The sequence below is a fragment of the Raphanus sativus genome, chromosome 4, assembly GCF_000801105.2.
Source record: "Raphanus sativus cultivar WK10039 chromosome 4, ASM80110v3, whole genome shotgun sequence".
NCBI lineage: Eukaryota > Viridiplantae > Streptophyta > Magnoliopsida > Brassicales > Brassicaceae > Raphanus > Raphanus sativus.
The window spans coordinates 2,931,617-2,947,760 of record NC_079514.1 but is presented as its reverse complement, the minus strand read 5'-3'; the positions used below and the strand labels follow the sequence as shown (position 1 = coordinate 2,947,760).

General features: G+C 31.6%; 2 protein-coding genes across 2 annotated transcripts; both read right to left on the bottom strand.

Annotated features, from left to right (window-relative positions):
- Positions 1–6,244: 6,244 nt before the first annotated feature.
- LOC108853442 (defensin-like protein 183) lies at positions 6,245–6,813 on the bottom strand. The gene is made up of 2 exons (XM_018626854.2): positions 6,667–6,813; positions 6,245–6,552 (listed from the first exon to the last, which is right to left on the bottom strand). The coding sequence occupies exons 1-2, from the start codon at positions 6,782–6,784 to the stop codon at positions 6,245–6,247; spliced, it is 426 nt and encodes a 141-aa protein (XP_018482356.2). The 5' UTR covers positions 6,785–6,813.
- A 4,658-nt stretch (positions 6,814–11,471) lies between these two features.
- On the bottom strand, positions 11,472–14,562 carry LOC108848742 (auxin response factor 16). The gene is made up of 4 exons (XM_018622175.2): positions 14,396–14,562; positions 12,732–13,846; positions 11,784–12,601; positions 11,472–11,689 (listed from the first exon to the last, which is right to left on the bottom strand). Exons 2-4 carry the CDS (start codon positions 13,818–13,820, stop codon positions 11,620–11,622), a joined length of 1,977 nt encoding a protein of 658 aa, XP_018477677.1. The 5' UTR covers positions 13,821–13,846; positions 14,396–14,562; the 3' UTR covers positions 11,472–11,619.
- Between the last annotated feature and the right edge of the window lie 1,582 nt (positions 14,563–16,144).

Genomic DNA, 16,144 nt, shown 5'->3' with positions numbered 1-16,144 from the left:
TTTGGATCCAAAAGATACTTGTAAATTTTCGGTTCAGTTTCGGGTCGGATATGTTAGGATTGGTTCCGGTTCGGGTCCATGTTAAAATGCCCAAACCTATTTTAAAAAAAATGTTAGTGCGATCGTTATATGATGTTTTTTTTGGAAGGATTAATTTTTATAAAGATAAGGTATTTAAGATATAATATGTGAAAATCATTAAAATGTATAAATCTAACTGGTACAACGAGAATTTAATGCAATTTTTTAAATAATGTATACAAATATTGCAGTTGTAAATCAGAGTAGAGCAAAAACATGCGTTGCGACTCTAGGCCCTTGTGAGAACTGTGACCAGAAATGCCTGGCCCAATACGGACCATCAGTTCACACCCAATGTGGGAATTCGAAGTGCTTATGCATCCACCAGTGCGGACCTTCACCGGCTAAAGTGTGCAACGGTGGGGCTGGTCTCTGTTCTCAGAGTTGTCCTGCTAATTGCTGTGATATGAATTGTGCAAAAAAGTATAATGCTGGACATGGATCTTGTGTCACGCTTGGTAATTTTAATTTGTGCCAATGTAAGTACTCTTGCTAAGTTTGCTAGAATGGGTTGATGAAGTTATAAAACAGATAATTTTCTTTGATTATTGTAACCATAATAATGCGATGATATATAAAATTTCTCTTATCATTCTCGGTTTGTGGACGGACTTTCTGTGAACTGGAACTGAACCAATTTGCTAGTTTTTGGTAGGCATGATATAGTTTTGTATGTTTCCTTACAAACAGTGATCAGCAAAAATTCTCACACCGAACAGAAGCATCCAAAAGTATAAAAATTTAAGTCCTTTATATCCAAAATAGATTTAATCATTTTAGTCCTAGACATTTTTTTGGTCGGTTCTGGTTTGATTTTTCGGTTCTAGAACTTTAGTATCCGTTTGAGTATATATTTAAATTTAGTTCGGTTTCAGTTTATTTATTTTGGTTTTCAGTTCTATTCGGGTGACAAAATTGAAGACTGGCTAATATCCGAAATAATTTTGGATCTCATTTGGTTCCAGAATTTTGTTAATTCTTGTTTAAAAGTCTAAAATTTTGAGATTAGTGATTTAAAATCAGTTATTAATGTTTTGTAATCTATCAACTTTTACAATTTTAAGATAATTTATATTGATGGAATTTAAAATCTCTGCATTATGCATTGAGTTTTCATATTAAATATCAAATTTTGAGGGACTTTGGATAAAATTTTGAATAATTCAGATAATTTTAAATATTTTGGATAAAAAGTAATCTGATAATTTATTTTTGTTGGTATTTTAGTTTATAAATAATATTATAAAATATTTGATTAGTGTAAAACTAAATATAGTTAATACTTATAAAATATTCTGATGATTCATATACTATAAGTTTTCTGGCTTGGAGTAGTATTTTCTCAAAAAATAAAAGTATTTTCTATGTTATCTAATTGTGAAAACGTTTGTATTTGATATGGTTAAGCTGAATATGAGTTGTTTGACAATTTTTGATCAATGTGGTATCATTGCCTATGGTGCCACATGAAAGGACAGATTTGGACCAGCTACACGTTCTTTAAGTGAGCCGGACGGAGGTCTTAGAAGATGTGTTTGTACCTATCCATGTCCACTTGACATGAGTCCGAATTCTACATTGCTTTTAAATTATTTCTTATGAACTCTCATGAATAAATGATTGAACTGAAAATTCAATGCATAATGCAGAGATTTTAAATTCCATCAATATAAATTATCTTAAAATTGTAAAAGTTGATAGATTACAAAACATTAATAACTGATTTTAAACTAATCAAATAACATTCCCTTGCTTTCTGCAGCAAACATCAAAACCGGTAAATTAAAAATTAAAAAATGTATTGATGAATAAAATGATTTGCATTGACAAAAAATATTTCTTTGTATAATAGTATCTTTTAGAGATTACGCTATTTTGTTAAAAATCTAACCAAAATTATATATATATATATATATAGTTATTTTAAGAACTTTTTTGCTCCAGATTCATCATCTATTTCTCTCTCCCTTATGGCATAAAATCTCAGTTGACGACTGACCATGCAGTTTTAGCAATAAATCGGTGTCTTTGTCAAGATAATCATAGTTTTGACTCAACAAAAGACCACCATAATAAATTCAACAAGTGAATCTCTAGATTCATTCACCAATAGAATTTAGTTATTTGAGATTTGATATCTCTTAAAAAAGGAAACTAAATAATAAAAATTTAATGAAATAAAATTATATATTTAGATAAATAAAAAATAAGAGCAATTATCAAAAAAAAAAAATTAGTGTTGATAAATCTGTCAGCAAATACTAAACCCTAAATTATAAATACTAAATCCTAAACCTTTGGGAAAAGCCTAAACTCTTAAGCAAATCATATACCCTAAACCTTTAAATTTAAATCAAACCCTAAATCATAAACTAAATCCTAAGCCCTAAACCCTAAATCATGACCTCAATACTAAATCATAAATCCTAAATTCTAAAATGGTATATGGTTTAGGATTTAATATTTGTCTAGCAGTTTAGGGTTTAGATTCCGTGTTTAGAATTTAGAGTTTAATATTATGGTTTAAGATTAAATATTTAGGGATCAAGATTAACGGTTTAGAGTATAGGATTTGCTCAAAGGTTCAAGCTTTTTCTAAAGGTTTAGAGTTTAGTATTTAGAATTTAGGGTTTAAGGTTTAATATTTGCCGACGGATTTATCAATATTAAAAAATATTTTTTTTGATAATTGCTATTTTTTATTTATCTAAAAACATAATTTTATTTCACTAAATTATTATTATTTAGTTTTTATAAAATATATCAAATCTCAAATAATTAAATTCTATTGGTAAGTGAATCTAGAGATTCATTATAGGAGGTTTAAAGGGTGAACCTAAGTTTTGTTCTAATAAATTTATTGTGGACGGAAAAACTAATGTCCTTAGTTGAGAATAAAAACTCTTTTAAATAGATAACGAAGTCCCGATGATATACAAACAAATACCGCAGAGAAAAATAAGATTAGAAGAAAACTAGTAAACGTGAAAATATGGAGAGAATAACTCCACTTGTATTACTCGTTGGCCTACTTATCATGTTTGCCTCTGGTATTATTATATGGACAAGACTTAGGTTCACCCCCTATGGTGAACCTTTAAATTCACTACTCTCCTTAAAATCAATCAAAGTATCATGTAGATAATTAAACAAAAAATATTAAATTATTTTAAAATAGTTAAAAAAGGAAATAACGTTAGTTTTAATGATGTTAACTAAACACAAAACCTTAAATTTAAATTCTAAACCAAAACCTATACCCTAAACATAAATCTTATACCCTAAACCCAAACATATATCCAAAACCCAAATTCTAAACCCTAAATCCATACGCTATACCCTAAACCATCCTATATCCTATACCCTAAACCCAAACCATATACCCTAAATCCAAATCTTATACCCTAAACCCAAATCGTAAATCTTAAATCCAAATCCTTAAGTTTAGCGTTTGGATTTAAAGTGTAGAATTTAGGTTTAAGGTATATGGATTGAGTTTAGAGTATAGGATTTGGGTTTAGGGTTTAGGATTTGGGTTTAGGGTATAGGATATATGATCGATTTAGAGTATAAGGTTTGGATTTAAAGTTTATTGTTTGGGTTTAAGGTTTAGAATTTGAGTTTAGGGTATATGGTTTGTGTTTAGGGTATAAAATTTGGGTTTATGGTATATATTTGAGTTTAGAATTTATGATTTAGGGTTTAGGGTTTAGTTTGCATCATTAAAATTGACTTTTTTTTTTAACTATTTTTAATAATTTAATATTTTTTATTTAATTATCTACATGGCATTTGGATTGGTTTTAAGGAGAGTGGTGAATTTAAAGGTTCACCATAGGGGATGAACCTAAGTCTTGTCCTTATTATATCTCTCAATTGTTATGTTTACTTTATTTATTTGCCGCATTTTTCGTACAGTTTCAAAAGTTCTTAAGTATAATTTTGTGTTCTCATTTTTCTCACATTTAATTTATGATAAGCTTAATGATGTATACAATATTACAGTTGTGAATCAGACTAGAGCAAATATATGCGTCGATGGACTAGGCACTTGCGAAAGCTGCGACCAGAGATGCAAGTCCAAACATGGGCCATCAAGCCAAGGTGACTGTGATGACCGCTCTATTGGGGGGCCTCTGTGCAGGTGCCACTACCAATGTGAATCACCCTCGGTAACTCCACTCAATACTTGCAATGGTGGGGCCGGTTTATGTAGTGTATGGTGTCCCCAAAAATGTTGCGATATTAACTGTGCACTTAGAGCCGGCCCTGGGCTAAAGCTCGTAAAGCTAGGGCTTTGGGCGCCACAAACAATAAGTATTTTAGGGGCGCCATTTCTTCCATGTTGCACTTTAGTCTAGTGTCTGAAAACTCTTTTTTCATCTCACGGGTAACAAGTTCGAACACACCTTCGCTCCTTTTTGATAATAATGACTTTTTTTCTTTTTTTCAATAATAACAACAACTAAACAGTAAAGCTTTATTTATTCAAAAATACACGGATGATTTTGGGTTCATGCTCCAAGTTTCCAACAACCCTAATTTATTATATTATATGTATAGAAGACTGATGATTTGATTTCTTTTCTTTTATTAAAAGTTATTTACTTTCTCTATTTTTTCATTTTTTCGGTTTTGCTAGAATACGTATGAATAAGAGAATATTATAAAACAATTAATTTTAATTAACAATTGCTCAGGTTCCACTGTTCCATAGTAACTGATTTTTGCCAGAACAGCTCTATGGGAATTTCATGCAAGCCTTTTTTTATTTCATTTTCCTTTTGTATTTTTTTGGTTATTTTATTAGGGACTTTGGAAATTCAAAAAACTTAAACTATCACAGGGGTTTTTTCTGAAACTTTGTGAAAACATAAAATTTGTAAAGTTGATGTTAGCATATTTTAGTATATGTTTTTTGCTCTATCTATAAATTATACTTTTTGTTTCTTTAGATTTGTAGAAAATGCTACCAGAAATCAACCAAGTAAACTGAAAAAAGAAAATGAAAACAGAGAAGATGAGCTGCAATAATGTTTTAATGTTTTGTTTAAAATAACTTAAATTAAAGGAGTAATATTTACTACTTATAATTTTATATTTATAAATTGTAAATTTTAGTTAGGATAAAAGGGCAAAATTTTTTTAGTATGCTTTAGACGCCGAAAATGTCCGGACCGGCACTGACTTAAGTATGCAGGTGGAAGTGGGATGCGTTACACCCTCGGTAATTCTAGTGTTTGCCAATGCAAGTATCCTTGTTAAAGCTGGCTGACAAAATTGTAAACCGACTTTTTTATGTAGGACGATGATAAAATAATAACAATTTCCATTATTATTGGTTTGTGGATGGCGTCGTTAATTTTTATGAATTGAATTGAACAACGCAGCAAAAAATTTCTTTATTATATATTGTTTAGTTTCTGGTGCAAACAGATGTTTGTAATCACCGGAAATAATGACTATATTTCGAGACATTTCGAATGAACTTAATAAACAAAAGCATAACCCTTTATTTCAAAATACCTAAAAAAATGACGACCTAATAATTTTTTAAGTACACATTGATGCCTCCTCTGAAATTTATATATTGTGAAACAACGAGAAATGCTCTATACTCACTCCAAATTTAACTTAGAAATTTCCTGGAGAATACATGAGCGGTTAATTACCGGTCAATCAATAAAACTATAAAATTCGCGGTTCAAATTTACATACATACAGGATTTAAACCAAAATTTTCCAAAACAATATATAAGTATGTATCAGGCTAATATATATAATAGATTTTAGTTGCGCTTTCAATCGAAAGCCCAATGTTTCCTTTTGGCATTTCCAAGTCTCTCAGCTAGATGGATGCTTAATGCTTCATATGTTTTACAGTTTTAAGTAATATATAAACTAAGGTCAGCAAAACATGTACCAAAAAGACAATGTTTGAACACATTAGTGTAACATATTCGTTGTCGGTAAATGGTTGAGTCCATACTTTCCGAAAAGGAGGAAGTAGAGAGTCTAGAGACCACGTTATAGTTAGAACAGGACGATGCATAATAAAGTAATATTTAACCACCATCTAAGTAAAAATATGAAAGTAAACTGATTCCGTTTTATTGATTTGTTTCATTTAAATTCCAAAACATTAATTAAAAACCAAAAAAAATTAGCAAGGATATTGGCATTTGCATAATCTAGTGCTGCCAATGCTCTCACAAAATCCAGATCCACCAGGATACTTTTGAGCACAGTTTTGATTGCATGCACTGCTGCACAAGCCAGCCCCACCATAGCATTGTTTGTGCTTTGGAGGAGTTGGTGATGACGGTCCGCACGTGTAATAGCACGTGCATAGTTGGTTTCTGTCGCAACTTGCTTGGCCCGTCGGTCCGTGCTTAGCTTTGCATCTCTCATCACACTGTAGACAACTACCTAGAGGATCTTGGCATGTGGCTGCCTTTACCTTATTAGCAACTATAAAAAAAATTCTTTAGTACATGGAAAATAAAATAAATGACTGATAGAAACGTTTGCATCTGTGATAACTACACCGCCTAATAATAATAATAATAATAATAATAATTTTACCGGAAGAAAACATGACAAAGAAGATGATGAAAACCACAAGAGAAAAAATATTCTTCATCTTTTCTAGTTTTTTTTTGATAATGGGTTGAGACAATGTACTGGTATTCCATTGGAACATCTAGTTGGTATATATATATATATATCAAGTGTAGTGCACCCACACCAATTTGATATGTAATGATGATTTGTTTCCAAAGAAATGGTCATTTCTGCTGAACGCTGAATATCGATGGTACCATGATTTTTTCTGATACCATCGTATTAATGTCTCAAATTAAAGTTCAAACATTTGAAGTCAAATGCCAAAATAAGTCATAAACATTTGTAGTCAAAGTTCTAATGAACCATAAATGAATACTAGACGGAATATAATGATATTATTCTATGTAATACGAAAATATTTGTAAAATATCTTTCAGCATACTGTCTTTAGACTAAATATATATTTTCCATCTTACCATTTTACTTATTATTTCATCTATTTCAAATTAATCTATGTTTTGAGTTTTTCACATTTATTAATAAAACACACTAAATCTTAGTATTAAATGTATAATTTTTGTGATTATATTTTTTCATAAATTTCAACCAATCAAAATTTAGTAAAACAATTATTTTTTTTGAAATCTATAATTTATCATTATTATATATTAGAAATAGCATTGAAAAAGTAAAAATACATATTTTTGAAACTATTTTTTAAAAATTAATTTGAAACGAAGAGAGTATATAGCAAAGCAAAACAAATCTTCTAAATTATAAATAAAAGGAATATTGAATAGTAATTACTCTTATATTATTTGAATTAAAACTGTTATTTTATTTATTCTGAGTTTTAATTATCTTTCGTCTGTGAAAATCTATTGGTGTTAATTTAAACCTAATTTATATAATTAATATTATTTTCAAGTGCTTTTTGATGATGACATGAAAAAACCAGCGATGATAACATTACGTGCTTGTATTTGTCACCTAATCACATAGCAGATTCTACAGAAAAAATGTGTATTTCTTTGTAGTTCTTATGTTCCTAAGCTTCAAAAATAAGGCTTTTTGATGTATATAGTCAAGGAAAATATGAGGCTGCATTACATCGATCCATTGGGATGTGTATGATGGACTTAAGATTGTGATGCATCTTGCAAATCAAAATCTGGACAAAAGGCCACTGGCATATGCAACTTAAAGAAAAATCGTGGACGGTGTTTGCTCTCACCTCTTCCCTGCTGATAGAGTTCATACGTCTTTCATGGCCTCAAATTTGCAAAATGTATAAGCTAATAAGTATTAGAGAGCCAAGCCAAGGAGTTATCCAAGCCAAGAATTCCAACAACGTTTATAAGTAATTATCTTTTGACCAACAATATTGAACCCCACGAACTCAGTGAAAACCGACAACACCTATCCTTAACACGGATTAAATAAAAACCAACAATGCTCCTCCACGAAAAATTTCCCCCATAAATAATTTTTACTATTTACTACCACTGCCGACATCAAAACTGTAAAAGTTACTACAAGAAGCAAAATGCTACATAGAACAAAAAATATCGATATTCATACATATATAGTAAAAGAGACAAAAAGTATGGAAGCACAACTAAGAGCATCTCCAATGGTTGGCTTCATTTTTATTTTCAAATATGCACTTTCTTCAAAATGAAGAAAAAAATGAAGTAACATTCACTCCAATGGTTTACTTCATTTCTTTCTTCTAAAAGGAATATTCCAAATATATTCTTTCTCCACTTTATCATTAATTATTAATAACATCTTCTAGTTTTTTACATTTACTAATTTTGCCCAACTATTTTATTTCAACATAATTCAACATGTTTAACATATCTTATAATAAAATTATTACAACAAACATAAATAAATAAACAAAAACATTAGATTTTATATGTTTAGTGTTAATAAACAAATGATTTACCAGATTATTAAGTTTTAGTTTATGTTGTATTGATAAGTTTAATATGATTAGTTTTGTGTTATTAATTATGTATTTGACTTTTTATCTTAATTAAGTAAGTTTATTTTATTTATTAGTAAAAAATTTAAGTATATTTAATATTTTAAATTGATATAATGAAAATAACAACTGAAATTAGAAATTAATTGGATTATATTAAAGCATATTGTTTATTTTGGCAAAAGATACAAATAAATAAAAGTTAAGGATCAATTTGCAATGAAAAAGTTCATCTTCAAAAAAATGAAGATATGTACAGTAGATCTTCAAATTTGAAGTAACACTGTTCACGGCTTCATTTTGAAGCAAAATATGAAGTAGGGTTGGAGCAAAACTTTCTTCAAAATGAAGTAAAAAGTGAAAAATGAAGTGGGGTTGGAGATGGTCTAAAATACATCAACTACAGTTCATTGTATACATATTATAATAGTTAGCTGAGGAATGCAAAATTTACATTTCGTATTTGTAGTTTATATTGTATGAAAAAAAAAGACAGAATGCAAACAAGACACTTGTTCCGATTGTTTTCTAAACAGTATAACCACTGAGATCATATAGTCAAGAAACACAAGTATTTTCTAAAGTTACGTAAGCTAAGCGCTCAGAAATTTATTCGGTGGTTGTAAATCTCGAGATTAGTATTACTCCTTCTGTATCACTATAAATGATGTTTAAAGTTTTAACACATAGATTAAAAAAATACTAACTTTTATAAAATACATATATTGGTTATATACAAATATCATTAAATGAGAATAGTTCAACCAATAAGAAAAAAAGACAGCATTTTGTAATTGGTCACAAAATTCAAATGCTATTAAATTTTACACAGAATAGTGAGAACATCAATTATTTTGGAATAAAAGAAAATTTTTTAAACACCACTTAATATGATACAGAGAGAGTATATTTTTAGTAAAAATAGACAATGACAATAAAAGAAAACTCAATTGAGGAAAAAAAAATATTCAGGAAAAAACGTAGATATGGACACATTGACAACGAACGTGGAGGAGAAGACAATGATAGATATAATATTTTGTGAAGGAAGATGACACATGCATTGATGTTTCTTCACGTAAAGAAAGGCCTTCGAGTTGGCATTTCCTTGCCTCACGAATCTTTGTCTACCTCGTGCTTCTTTTTAATTCTCTTGTCTTCTTATTTTCTTTCTTTTTTTAATAGATTAATTATTTGCCACAACGCTCGCTACTCTGTCTCTTCTCCTCTTTGACTTTTGTCACACTGGTCTCTATGGTCTTAACTCAACCATGGTTAACAAAATTTATTACAAAACCCTAAGTATCTGCTGCTTCTCCATATTATTTTGTCCCATACATATATTATCATCGTCATCGTCATCGTCATTTAATTGAATTGTTTGATTAATTTAAATTATTAATCCAAATCAAGACTCCCCATGTATATCTCTCGTTTAGTTGTTTGTTTTCTCTTATAATCTTGTTGTTGGGATTGTGAATTGTGAACATGTGTGGTTCAAGAGTCAACTTCAGACGTAGGGTTGTCACTATCACTTTTGAATAATGTATACCCTTAGTTTTTTGCTTTTATTCAGATATGTAGTTAATGCTCATCTATATACAATGTCCATGTCTCTTTGAGCCACATGAAATATGAATCGGGCTTTGGTTCCATTTACATCAATGGCCATATCTCTCTAATCACGTCATGTGACTTGATTTCAGATATCTTGGTTTCCTATATATTTACTGAGTCCAGCGCATTCTCAAATCTGAATTAACAGTCTTAATAATAGTCATATCTCAGGGATAGGCTTCATTTAGTTTACAGAGAATACCGGTTCTCGCCTTATCCGATCTATAACATCCTTCATAGTTCGTACTATACTATTAAATGTTAATATTTTGGTAAAAGATTTATGGTTAAAAACTGCAAATAGAGTAGAGATTGAAGAAATCAATAGCTTCTGCACAGGAAGTAGGTCTGGCTTTATGAAAAAGAAAGAGTTAGAAAACCTTTTACATTAGACAAGAAAAGAGAAAGTGAGCTAGAACTACTTTTGACTTTGAAAACCGAGATGGGGATATATAATACTTTAGAAAATTGAAAATACATTTAATTAGCAAAAGGCCGAAGATGATAAGGAATTTTCGTTTCCTATACGTTGGAATCTGAAAATATTTTAATAAAAATATCAGCTAACTTATAAATGAAAACAAGGAGATCCAACTAAACTTTGTTGTTGAGGACTAAGTGTTTTGTCAAAAATAGGATCCGACCGGTGTTTGTTGTGCATGTGCCTAGAGACATGAACCTCGCATTACCGCTAACTAACTGTCTTCCAGATTTAATACTTTTCATACCTTTCTACAATTTACTGAAAAAGATATCACACTATGATCAATCAGAACACCAAAACTATAAACTAATGCGTGCAAACAAGGTTTTATTGAGGGGGCCTATTAGTTTATGTATGTCATCATTAAGATTTGATTTGCGTATACGTGAAACAAATTGTAGACAAAACAAGGAAAAAAGCAACGGGAAATTAGTTTGGTCACTAGGTTTCATGACGCTATATAACCATTGTTTACATTTTGTCTTTTACAGTTATATTATAAGAACATTGCCGGCTAAACTTTTGTTCTTTTTGTTTTCTCTTGTGTCGGAAAAAGTTAAAATATTATTCATAAATCCTTTTAGGTATGTTGGTCACTTTTCTATTTATCTATCATGTTTTCAATAATTGATATGATAAGCTAAGCAGCTGATTCGATGTTTTGAAACAGTCTTACAGAGAATCAAAGATATGCATTGGTGATCTTGTAATATTTTTTTAAGCTCTTATAAGCAAGAAAAGATGAATCTATTTTATTTGCAAATAGATTGTGACTGTATTTTGAAAATTACAGAATCCAAAATAAATAAAAATAAATAAAAAAACGTTTCAAGCTTCAAAGCTTTGACTTCCAAGCTCCAACAAAAAGACTCAACCCACTTTATGCTACAACGCTCTCTCTTCCTTGCTCAGTCAGAATCGTCAATCTCCGAGCTGTCTTCAAGAACTCACTGATCAAACATACAAAACGATCATTATTTAAATGTTTTATTCACCACCACAGATTCTTAAAAAAACATGAGAATAAGCGTTTTGTTTTTTTACCTGAAAGGTTCGTTTCCTGCGTACTTGATGGCACCAGACGCATCCCTATAGAGAACAGAGCTCAACATCTCAGCCTTTTGAATACCAAACATGTCAGACAGTTTCCTACTCAGCTCTTCGTACGAGCCGAGAACCGATAGGTCTAACGTTCGACCCACGTCGTCTGACTCCATAAACACTTTACAGTGCCCTGTCTCCAAACCTGCTGCATCATGAGCTTTGTTGGAGCAAGGTGAACCTTCGTCTGATGAGGATAGTTTCGATCCGCCTGATGTGCTTGCCGTATCCGTTGACCCTTTCTCTGAGATCTGCTCCTCGGGTAGTATGAGCTTTCCGAACAACACGATGTGTTGAGACTTTTTAGATTCTGTATCGTTACACGGTGTTGTCCCCATGGTCAAGAAACAAAACCCTTTCTCGTTTCTGCTATCGATGTTTCGCAACCCTAGAGGCTGAGAAAGAGGGAAAGTTGATGATGGTTGAGGTGGTGGAGGAGGAGGTCTGTTTAAGTAGTAATGGTGGAGATCGGAAGATGATAACCCGTAGTACTGATGAGCATTATGCCTGGCTCCCTGTAAACCCACGGGAACATTGTCCAGAACAGAGCTTAACGGGTTTGATCTGATGAGAGGGTTGCTTGGGAAAGAAGGTACTGGGATTGAGTTAATTAGGTTGTTGTAATCCGGATGCTGAGGAAGTCTCATCTTCTTCCTCGGCGGCGAAAACGAAGGGATGGGATGTACGTTGGATACCAGTTCGACTAACCACGGGTTAACCCGCTTCACGTTTTGGAGTAGATCCGGCTCATCCCAAGCCACCTGAAACACACACAAAATGCAACCTTGAGTCTTTCTTGCGTTACAAGCAAAGAAGAAATCTACTTATAGCTAATTGATTTTAAGTTAGAAGTTCACGGAACTTAACGGAAACTCTTTAGGGTTTTTTTACCTGAAGAAGCCGCCAAGGAGAGTTAGGCCAACGGATAGGATCAGAGACACTAACAGCTGAAACAGTCCCCATAAACCAGCTTATCCTCGAAGAATCTTCGGTCTCAAACGCCATTTTAAACCTCATACCTGAGCACCAAGGAATCCTCATCGCAGCCCTAGCATCCAACGCCTTGACGCAAAACTCAGACGTGCTAGCCCTAGGGTAATACACAACCTCAAACCCCCTTCCATTAATAGCAAGCGTGGCCGCTTCTATAACAGACTCAGCAGTGACCTTTCCTTTTCTATCGGCAAGAGAGCAGTTACTCCTCCTCAAGCTATTACTCTCATCTTCTCTCAAAAGAGAAGAGTAGCCACAGCTTCCACCGATAGGGTTCCAACCAGCTGAATACTCAGGTCCATTACCGATCCCTCCTCTCTTAGCCCTCCTGATACCAACACAAAGATCTCCACTCTCAGCTCTCATGAAGACGATGGAGTCTCCTGCCACGAGCTTCTTCTGGTTCACGAAGTTACTCCACCCCGTCGTGAGAAGATGCCTACGCGGCGTCCCTCTGTAGATATGCCTAAACTTCCATACATCCCCATGAACGTCTCTGGCGAGAATGGTCTGAACAGGCGGCTCGGCGTTGTAGTCCAGCCTCGGGAAGATCGTCTCCGCGCAGTAGCGCGGGACGGAGAACCCTCCACCGTTGTTAGCGTCGGACTGAGTAAGAGTCTTGGCGAAGGAAGGCGTCTTCTCGCTGTTAGTCTCGAAACCTTCGCCTTCTACTACTTGACCGTTGTCTCCGTACTCGCGATGATCGTCGTCTTTTAGAGGAACAAGCCTCAGTTTGGCGAAAACCTCGTCGGACTCGGGGTCGGCCATGTACTTGATGGCCAAGACACGGCATAGAACCATGGGAGGGATGGGGAGGTTCTTGAAATCGACGTGGTCGTAAGCGTTTTCGGCGTGGCCTTGAGGGAAGTAGAAGACTTTGGAGTTCATGGGAGGCATACGAACCATGCCACCCGCGCATGCATGCCATAGCTGTGGATCTAAACCTTTCTCTGATCCGCTTTTCATCGGATCCATTACATTTATCATTTTTTCTTCAAATGTAATAATAATACCTACAAATGAAAATGAGAAAATGAAATAAAAAAGGATTAGTCTTTTGTTTAAACAGAGTAGACAAGACACAACACAAAAGCATATGCTTTTTTTGTTTTAAGTACTTTAACATGTTAAAAAAGCTTTTTAAGTCTTTTGAATCAGTCAACTCTATACCTAACAAAGGAGATTTTCCCGGAAAAAAAAATTTAGAGAAAAAAAAAGTTTCCTGAAAATCCGACAAAAGGTTATGTCTTAGATAGATTCGGTGAAAGATTGAATATGATTAGCAAGAAAACTTGAGTTAATCCAATAAGAGATTAATAACAATTCAAATTTAAAAGCCTGCATAAGGTTGTGTTGCGAGGAAGATAAAGCAAGATCGGTCACGTTGAGAAGAACTGAAACAGTAAAAACTTTTTGGAAAGTAGAGAGGAGAACATAGAACAGATCAAGATTAAGCTAATCTAATCAGAGTATCACAGGAACCGATTGCAAAATTTAATCAAGATAATAAATAAAAAAACAGAGAAGATTTAAGACAGAAGTAAAAAGACTTTTGTTCAAACCTTGAACAGTAGTAGTAGTAGATCTGAGATAAGTTCTTGAAGATTCTGTTCGAAAAAACCTTTTTCTTGGTTTCTTGAGAATCTGAAGATTCTGCAGCTAAGTTTCTGCTTCAGAATCGGATAAGAGAAGTTCACTTTTGTTGTACAAAGAGAAATGAAAAAGGGTTCGGGTATATGAAGGAGAAGGTTTGGCTTTCTAAGAAAATAAATAAATAAATAAATAATTTCCTTTTTTCAACTTTCATTAACTCATTCACATGTTGTGATTTTAATCAAAGATTGGAAAAAAATGTAATGTTTTAAATCATTTAAATTACGCCCCGAAAATGGTAACAATTTGGTAAGTCAAACCCTTGATTCCGGGCATAAAAATCGACAATACGGAGTGTAAAAAAATATATTATAATAATTTTGATATATAACGAAAATATCGACATACGAGTTATAAATCGCGCACGTGACGGATCCGCACGTGTCGTCGGTGCTTCCGACATATCTCCTTGAAATCAGATTAGAAGCATCTAATTACTTAACAATTCAAATTTTTATTTTACTAACTCAAACATTAATTGTTCTTTGAATTTACTAATGTTAACAGTTTGGTAATCCCAATATCATTTAATTTTTTCTTATTGTTTACGGAACACGATAGTTTGTTGATGATATCCATGTTATCAATTTGCTGTCGCTGACCATGGTTAATTGGTTATTAAGACCACTCTGTTCAAAGTGAAATAAATAGTTTTTTTTTTAATACAGTCCTACTCTTTTTTTCTTCTTGTAATTATATTTACAAGACTGTCTAAGATGTTGATTGTTTCTAATTTTTGACATAGTTTTTGGTTTTTATTTCTGTAAAAAACATTTTTATCCAATCAAAAATTAGATTTTAATTTTTTTTGTTTTGGGCAAAACCATTTTGTTTGCCAATCAAAAGTTTTATTAAATAGATTCCCTAAAATTTAGGAAAAATAGCTTTAAAATATTTTAGCCAACTTATGAAGAAAAACTAAAAATCAATTTCTAGGGGTTTTTATAAAAAAAAAAGCAATTTGTTTTTCGTTTTGTAGTAAATGTTAATTAATAATTAAATATATATTATTTTCACAAAGATAAAATTACATACAAGTTTTTTAGCATAAGATATTTATATGAATATTAATTAACTGTAAAAAGTTATCTATTAGTTTTTATAAATATTAACTACTGAATAATTTTAAATACTTATTAGACAATAACTAAAATATAAACGTTTTATTAATACAATATATCAATTTTGAAAAGGAAAAAAATTGACATTCTAATTAAAAAATAATTATATAACAAATTTTCTAAATAGAGTCAAAATTTTAAGTAGTTATCATAAATTTTAGTGGTGACTTTTTTTTTGTCACCAATAGTAACTTCTCAATATTCTATTTTTGTTTTATTATTTTAAAGTAATGTATTTATTTTGGTTTTGAAAAACTAAAAAATACAACAAAACCAAAGACCAAAAAAATCAAAATCCAAAAAAAAAAACCTAAAAATCAAAAACAAAAACCTAAAAATCAAAAACCAAAAATAAAATCTAAAAACTAAAATGTAAAAAACAAAAAATAAAAAAAAAAATATTAAAACAATCATCACCTAAAATATGGTGTGTATCAGTAATAGCAGTATATCGTATACCTAACATTTATTTCACGATGACAAAAAAAACATTTATTTCACATAAATGGCTGTAAATAAAAAAATATGAACCTTGAT

Bases quoted from the DNA above. Each gene is read 5' to 3' on its own strand.
- LOC108853442 (XM_018626854.2), bottom strand. From the start codon at position 6,784: ATGTTCCAATGGAATACCAGTACATTGTCTCAACCCATTATCAAAAAA. The intron at 6,553-6,666 runs GTAAAATTATTA...TTTTTTTTATAG, and splicing joins CTTTGTCATGTTTTCTTCCG to TTGCTAATAAGGTAAAGGCA.
- LOC108848742 (XM_018622175.2), bottom strand. From the start codon at position 13,820: ATGATAAATGTAATGGATCCGATGAAAAGCGGATCAGAGAAAGGTTTA. The intron at 12,602-12,731 runs GTAAAAAAACCC...TGTGTGTTTCAG, and splicing joins CTCCTTGGCGGCTTCTTCAG to GTGGCTTGGGATGAGCCGGA. The intron at 11,690-11,783 runs GTAAAAAAACAA...ATGTTTGATCAG, and splicing joins GCAGGAAACGAACCTTTCAG to TGAGTTCTTGAAGACAGCTC.